This window comes from Gymnodraco acuticeps, unplaced genomic scaffold (assembly GCF_902827175.1).
Source record: "Gymnodraco acuticeps unplaced genomic scaffold, fGymAcu1.1, whole genome shotgun sequence".
Lineage (NCBI taxonomy): Eukaryota > Metazoa > Chordata > Actinopteri > Perciformes > Bathydraconidae > Gymnodraco > Gymnodraco acuticeps.
Window position 1 is genome coordinate 66212 of NW_022992077.1, and position 8456 is coordinate 74667.

The 8456-nt window shown below is 43.0% G+C and overlaps 1 protein-coding gene across 1 annotated transcript in view; it reads left to right on the forward strand.

Annotated features, from left to right (window-relative positions):
* Positions 1-8456, forward strand: part of LOC117537174 (contactin-associated protein-like 2) — a gene marked incomplete in the record, with an annotated part of 32252 nt that overhangs the window by 12872 nt on the left and 10924 nt on the right. The window contains 2 exon segments of the mRNA XM_034202314.1: positions 124-294; positions 6471-6689. Coding sequence (XP_034058205.1) covers positions 6572-6689 — 118 coding nt within the window.

The window sequence follows — 8456 nt, forward strand, 5'->3', positions numbered from 1 at the left end:
ATGAATTGAAAATGGATGCATCGCCATTTGAAATAAAACAATTTCTACGAAGAATTCATTCTGCAGCTTATCAGATCAGAATAGTGTTTGCCTCAGTGCTGATTCTATCTCTTTTCTCCGCAGATAACTACTGGAACGCTGCGTCGTTCACCACCCCGTCCTCCTACCTGCACTTCGCCACCTTCCAGGGCGAGACCAGCGCCGACATTTCCTTCTATTTCAAAACCAGCGCTCCCTACGGCGTCTTTCTGGAAAACCTGGGCAACACAGACTTCATCCGTTTGGAGCTGAAATGTAAGATATCTGAGTAATCACCACACACACTCAAATTCACACTGACACACACACACACACACTGATGCAGATGCACAGCGGCAGTCAATTACCTTTCTGATTATGTCGCGCTACTTTGTGATTGCAAGAGAGAGCAATCATTTATTTAAGGTAATTGGTGTGTGTGCAATAATTATGTCTATTATAAACCTCTGTTTAACCAAATCACCCATTTTTAGGGTTGAGAAAACACAAACTCTCAAACACACACTCACGGAAATACACAAATACTCCCTTTTTCTCCTTTTATTAAAACAATGAATCCTGCTAATACGAGCGTTTACCTCTCTAATACCAACTTACGCAGCGTCCACGCGGCGGCGTGCGTTGAAGCGTGTCTGAAACTCGACCAACAACCGATCACATGAATCTCCCGCCCGGACACACAAGCACGCGGTTTGATTGGCTAGAGCTTGTACTGGCATATGATTTGATTGGCTGACGCTTCCGTCGAAGCTTCAAAAGTTGAACATTGCTCAACTTTTGAAGCGAGCAAAGCAAAGCGACGGAACCACAATGCAGTTCGGCAAAGCGTGACGTCACCCCATTCAAAGTGAATGGGCAGAAGCGTCAACGCACGCTGCCGTGTGGACGGGCCGTCACACACACTGAGTCACTCAATGGTGTCAGTGACAAGTGTAAGTGTTGATTGTGTACCTGCACACACATTGAAGAGTCAGAACTCTTTCACGTTCCCCAACACACAGAAACACACATGCATAAGTACATTTTAATAAAGCATAAATAAAAAACTAAATCAATTAAAAACATCTCAAATATTTGTCTTATTCTGATTAATCTTTACTGGAAAGAAACACTTCTTTATTTGACGTATTGTCGCTCAATGAGATGAGCAGCATAAGATGTGTTTACATATTTATTTGACACATTCGAATAACAGGTGCGGAATTGCTATTTTTATATTTCTCAAGCTACTTGTGACAAAATACAAGGTCAAAACTGCAGTCTGTTCGTCTCAGCTGTGTCAAAATAACAGGATCTCACAGCAGAGAGAAACATCGAATATGAAGAGGGACCAGGAAGAGGACCCATAAGACCTCGAAGACTATAAGAAGAAGAGATAATTACCAAGCTGAATCCATTGAGAGTAACTGCAGAAAGCATTGATTTACAAATACATTACAGCTGGTTGTTGGTGAGGAGCTGGAGGATAAACACAGTGAGGTTAAGGTGGATACATTCTGCCTCACTCCACCTGTGAGTTTAAGAGCTATGGAAGCAGACTATGGTGCCAGCCGCAGTGTCCTCTCAGCACCATCAGTCACACAGAGTTCAACTTTACAGCCTGTGGAAGACATCACTCATTAGGAAATCTCACGCTCAGCAGTTTTCTGAATCCACAAGGACATGAAGTTATGTGTCTAACCGAAGAGCAGTGAATCGGGAAGAGCTTGACGGTGTTTTGGAGATGTTGGAGACATTTTCTGTTCTGCTGGTTTCATCTCTTGGGGCGTGACCATGAGTTCAAAAAGAGGATGAAACTACTGAACACATATGACTTCCATAGGTATGGGTTATAAGGGGATTTCTGAGCAGTTTCCCTCCTGCAACAGAGCGAAGTGTTTCATCACCACGGACAGCTCCAGACAAAATTGAACAAACATTAAAGACTGTTCTTAACCTGCATCCTTCTGGAAACTGCTCAGAAACCACCTCATTGTGAAGATACCTAGAAAAGCCATACGTCTTCTAATAAGCATCAGTCTACAGGTGGTAGTTGTAAAGTTTCATGAGGCGCAACAGGCCTTTTTTAACAATGAAATGGCTATTATTCTCACAAGCTACCCAGCAGTACATAAAGGAAACACTACTTTTAACAGCTGCAACATTGAAGTGATGAACACAATAAGATATCAATAATCTTATGATATACACGCTTTACAACATCAGGAAGATACGTCCCCAGCTGACTCAGAAAGCGACTCAGGTTCTGGTCCAGGCTCTCGTCATCTCACGCCTAGACTACTGCAACTCCCTCCTGGCTGGTCTACCTGCATGTGCCATCCGACCTCTGCAGCTCACCCAGAATGCAGCGGCTCGTCTGGTCTTCAACCTTCCTAAATTCTCCCACACCACTCCGCTCCTCCGCTCCCTTCACTGGCTTCCGGTAACTGCTAGAATCCACTTCAAGACACTGGTACTTGCTTACCATGCTGCGAATGGATCTGGCCCTTCCTACATCCAGGACATGGTTAAACCGTACACCCCAGCGCGTGCACTACGCTCTGCATCAGCCAAACGACTCGTTGCGCCCTCGCTGCGAGGGGGACCCAAGTTCCCATCGGCGAAAACACGTGGGTTTGCTATCCTGGCTCCAAGATGGTGGAATGAGCTCCCCATTGACATCAGGACAGCAGAAAGCTTACACATCTTCCAGACTGAAAACTCATCTCTTTCGACTCCACTTCGAGCGTTAGAACTATTAACAAAGCACTTATATACTAATAAAGGACTGGCTTACCTAAAGCCAGTTGAGTAGCACTTGAAATGTTTGGCTCTATGAAACCTGATATACTTATATGATTCTGTTTTCTTCAAGGTTGTGTCTTCCTGGTCGAATGTACTTATTGTAAGTCGCTTTGGACAAAAGCGTCAGCTAAATGCAATGTAATGTAATGTAATATATATACTACTATGATATGGGCTCTTCCGCAGAATAAGTAACTTTGATATTTTAGGTATATCTTGATGCTTTTAAATCCAGTATTTGGTAGTAGAACTACTTTGACCTAAGTAAACAGTTCTTCCACATCTGCCCATACATTCACACATATACTCTTGTATGAAAAACTCAATGTGCTCACACTACACTGAAGAGTGTGAGAGGTTTGCCAAAGGGGGTGATAACACACACACACAGATTCAGTGAGTGTCCAGCAGGCCAGAGGAGATATGTGTTTGTGTGTGTCTCTCCCTTGCTATCATCTTGCATTTTGCCCCACAGCACATGTTTAGACACACTAGTGAAAAAACTTGCATGCACACACACTCTCTTGCACACACACACACACGTAATCTCTGCCCTCTCTGCCCTCGCTGGTGCAAAAGCTCTATTTGCTCCAATCCGGTCAAGGTATGAAATGACTAGCATTAAGCCAGAATAGCATAGCTGTGGCATTGCAGGAGCTCACACACACACACACACGACCTTTTAGCAAATACACATCGCTGTGACCTCAGCGGACTTAAAGAGCCATCAGCCGGACACTGTTCCTGTTTGAATCTTAAGAAGAATATTTGAGAGGCAGCATTGGGGGCATATTCAGAAGTGGACGTGTAACAGGATTGAGGACAGATAGAAAGGTCCTCAAATACAGAAACGCTTGACTTCTGAGGCTCACTGGAAAGTATATGTTGGGTCTTTAAGAGGCTGCAATTTCCGTGATAGTCTCGCCCAAAGGTTATAAACACTTTCAGTCTGGGATCCAGCTGGGAAATGCTCTTTCCTGCGGAGACTTTGGCTTAAGAAATGTTGTTATTGCCTTTTTTTATGTGAAGGCCAAACAGAAATAAAGTTTAAATCTGAAGTTTAGAAGAGGCCTATGCATCACTCGCTTTCTCAAAGTTGTCAGATGTCTCTCTGATTTTCGCTTTAGTAGATAACTACATATTGCTTTACATGTCAGCCACCACTAAGAATATATATTTAACAGGCTCTACTTTTAAAACGCTCAGAAGAGAATCTTTATTTGATCTTTGTAGACACTAAGAAATACTCTGGAGGAAATCAAAAGAAAGTGTTTTTTGCTGATAAAATAGATTTTCAGAGCGTCTTTGTCACAGAGAGATCTTTTCTTTTGACAAGTTGCTTCAAATCATGTTTGAGCGTCGACAGCAGCAGGTTTTCTGTGGTGTTTGAATCAAGTTTCTCTCTTTAGTAGGCCGCCTCAGACAGTGGTGGAAAACAGAGCAAGAGGCCGTCAGAGAAAATGAGATGAACAACAAAGAATGAACAGAAGGAGATAGAAGTGATAACACACTGCCAGCCCTCTGAAGATAGCTTTAAAGCTGCTAAACGGAACTTCCCATTACACAAAAACACACACACAGACACACACTTACACCTGTAGCATCCATCACAGGTATGCAAATAGAGGAGACAGCTCTGTGCTCTGAGGGCACTTCAGCTTTCGATCCTGTCTCTGGACTGAGTAGAAAAAGAAAGTTGTAGGGCATCCATCTTGTTTGCAATGCTGCTAAAACAACAGACAATTAACCACACACACACACACACACACACACACACACACACACACACACACACACACACACACTCATATGCCATAAAGCCTCATTGCTAAGATATTGTTTCCGCCGGGGTAATCTGATATATGTTTGGCTTTCTCTCAGCGTTTAAAATAAGTGATCGCTGCTCCCTGCATACAGACATCATTAGTTCAGTGTATTAAAGCCTGTCAGAGGGTTTACACTCCAGGCCTCGATGTGTGTGTTCATGCATCTATTTGTCTGCTTGTGTGTCGGGGGAAGTCAAATGTTTAAGCGCTTCTTCAGATTTATCTTACACAATCACATCATCCAGGCAGGATTATGTTGGTGTCGTTGAAACTCAAGAGGAAATGATAGTGTCTGAGAAAAGGGATAAAGGAAGGAAGGAGAGATGGAGGGGGGGGGGGGGGCGGGTGGGTTGGCAGAGTTAATGCTATTTTAGGGATGATTGCGAGATGTAAATTGAGAAACTGATAAAAGACAAAGTAATACAGGGGAAAGAAAGGATAGTGTCAGGATGCAAGGGATAAAAGAATGAAAGAAAGAAAAAGATCATTAGAGTTAAGTAATGTGAAAAGGAGAGAAAGGCCAGGCATATTGATTGTGCAAAAGAAAGTTCATTTCCCTATTGACCACTGCATGAATGTATTCAGTCTAATATCTGAGTCTAATGAGGCCATAACGGAGCGGTAACATACAGAGTGGTTATTCATCAACGCTGCCAATAACCACCATATGGCACCGCCCAGAATATATATAGCTTTTATACAGAAGTACCAAACATTAAGGACAGAGTCGATTGGGTTTTAATGTGACAATTGCAAAATCGTCTTTCCAGCAGGAAAAGTATTCCCCTCGTTGTTTTCTCGTTGTTGCGTTATTCCCTTCAAGGCGGGAAAAAAATACTTTGACATTTTGCAGTGGCAAGCATTCATTGAAGGACTTTTTTTGCCACATGTGATTCACCTGCTGTCAGGACCCTCAACGTAATGCTCCAATAATACGAAGAGAGTCCAAACCAACAGTGTGTTACAGGTAGAAAAGATGACTCTGAAATGTATTTATCAAAAGCTGTGACATTGAAATTGTCTCAAGGTGAGATAGAGGTGAAAATAGGTACACACACACACACACACAGATTGATCACTGTTCCCTGCAGAGAGGTTAAAAGCCATCAGACAGTGTCTTCTCTACTGCAGTCGCAAACACATCTGGAATGGACAGGTGGCAGGTCGAGAGCGCGCACACACACACACACACACACACACACACACACACACAAATACACACACACAGAAATATCCATGACTATTTGACATTTTATGGTCATAAAAGGTATAACAGTGCCCCCTGTTGGTCTGTTGAAATATAAGGCTACTTAACTTCATGGCATTTGAACTTGGCACACACAAACATACACACACAAACATACACACACACGTACCCATAAATCCACTTACTTTAGGAATGATCATGCAGAACAGAAAGGTTATCTTGCCCAGAGGTTGCATATTATTGTATGCTCTTATCCTCTCTGTTATTTTTCTTCAACTGATGATCTCTCGCTGTTTTACTGCTTTTTAACATCCGGTGCATAGCTTGATGTCGTGCAATCTCAAAAGCTTCTGGGATCCGTCGACTGCCGTGAGATTAATCCTGTCCGAAGCTGTGGGCCGTCGTCTGTTGCATATCTGAAATATATATACCAGCCAAATGAAGGGCCTTGAAACAAATGAGCCATTAGATTTGAAATGACAAGGAGAGCATAATTACCTGCAGAGTGCAGAGCAACAGAACATGAAGTATTGGGTTTTAGAGAGAGAGGCTTCATGTGGTTTAATAAATGACTTACGCTGATTATATGTTTCCTCTTCTCCCTCTCTGTGCAGCTCCTAAACTCATTTCCTTCTCCTTCGACGTTGGAAACGGACCTGTGGAGCTGACGGTGCATTCGGACACGCCCCTCAATGACGACCAATGGCATCGCGTGATGGCCGAGCGAAACGTGAAACAGGCCGTGCTTCAGCTGGATGAAACGTACCGGGCCTCTCAGCTCGCTCCTGCTCAGGGACACACACGCCTAGAGCTGTTCAGCCAGCTCTATGTTGGTAAGACACACACACACAAATACACTCACACACACACACACACACATTTTCATTCCTATCTATATCCTTTCAATATTTTCACAGAGGGCTTTTTCAGCATGATTCTCAAGATAATGACTAATTTGTATATCCAAAGATAACTTTTCAGAAAACGTGTTAATTGCCTTAATGTAAGTTATCATTTGGGGAAGTTTCATGACTCGATTATAGAAAATATTGAGATAAACACACAATAATAATGAGCTCTTCTGTGCGGAAGCCTCAGAACATAAGCCCTGTTATCTTAATTGAATTGAATACAAAGTAATTCTGTCTTTATTTACAGTTACGTTGCCCTTTAAATCCACTGCGAGGACGTCTGATTGTTTCTTTAAAATATATAGCATCCTTTCCTGGAAGTCATTAGGTCGTCTCTTAAGAGGCTTCATGTCAATCTGCTAATTAAGTTCATGTTAATCCAGCAGGCACACGCATACAGCCATTTAACATGAATAATATGCACATATGAGGACTCAGGCACGTCCCTGAAACTAATCCGAGTACAAGATCAGAGTTTTAAAGAAGTTCAAACGGATCCTCTGCCGGCTGTGAGGGCGTGTGACGAGAAATGAATGAATTTGCTTATAGAGGTCATTTCTTTCCTACTTTGATACTATGACTCAGCATTTATATATCTTTGGATTAAGAAACTTTTATTGCACAAGGAGGATATCAGCCCTCTCCCTATCCCGCCTACACTCTGTATCAGACTCATCGTGCCCTTATCCTCACACCAATTATGCCCACATTCGGTTAAAGATGTCTCTTTAGTTCCTTATTGCCTCCCCCTCCTCCACACAATGCCCTCTCAAGCTCATCCGCAGTTCAAATGGCAGCAGATATGTCCAGTTTTTCTCCCTCTGCTTTCACTTCTCTGTCTAATTCCCCCTTTTGTGCTGAGCTGTCACTGCGCTATAAACCAAACTCCAGGGCTGAAACAGTTGCAGGGATTTGCGGATGGGAGGAAAAGTGCTGAGGCGGATCACAGACTTTCTACTATCTGTTGGAAATAAGTTCTGCTCTGAGGAGATTGTTCCAAATTCCAATCAGGCGTCCCGACGTGATGGCATTAACCCCCCTTCCCAATCCCCGTTTATAATATAATTCCACCGTCTCATCACTTCTGCTGACGCGAACGCCGCTGAAGCATTCTCATCTTATCATGTCCCAATTTGCCTCTCAGTGTATTTGCACTTTCATTTAGTGAAATGGAAAGGTGCGAGAGAGTTTTTGTCACCGAGCGACTCGCGGCTATGAAACCAGGAACATAATGATTTCCAGATAGCGCCTCGGTCTCATTTGCATTTGTGTATTCTGAGTTTTCTATTCAAGAGGAGGCCTGTTGTCTGTGGCTCGTCCAAAAACACACCTGATAGAGGAGGATAGAGAGAAAGCAGGGCAGGTTTTGTAACAACAGCCATAGAAGTGTCAGCACCGTCTCATATCTGATCTCTAATCCTCCCTAAATCCTCACTTCAGGATTGCCTTGAGGAGTTACACAGGAAGTGACCCAGACTCTGAAGGGAAGCGCTTCATTGTTTGGCCTCTGACATCAAGAAAAGATACAGACCTCTTGGTGTTTGATGGAGGGATTTGGAAAGCGTGGGGAGGATTTTGATCTGAACCCGACTGATTCTTCCCCCGACACTTCACACATTTTCTCAGAATGAAATTCATGCAACCTTGAAATAATTTCTAAAATAATCAGCTTCTATGGTTTCACATCAT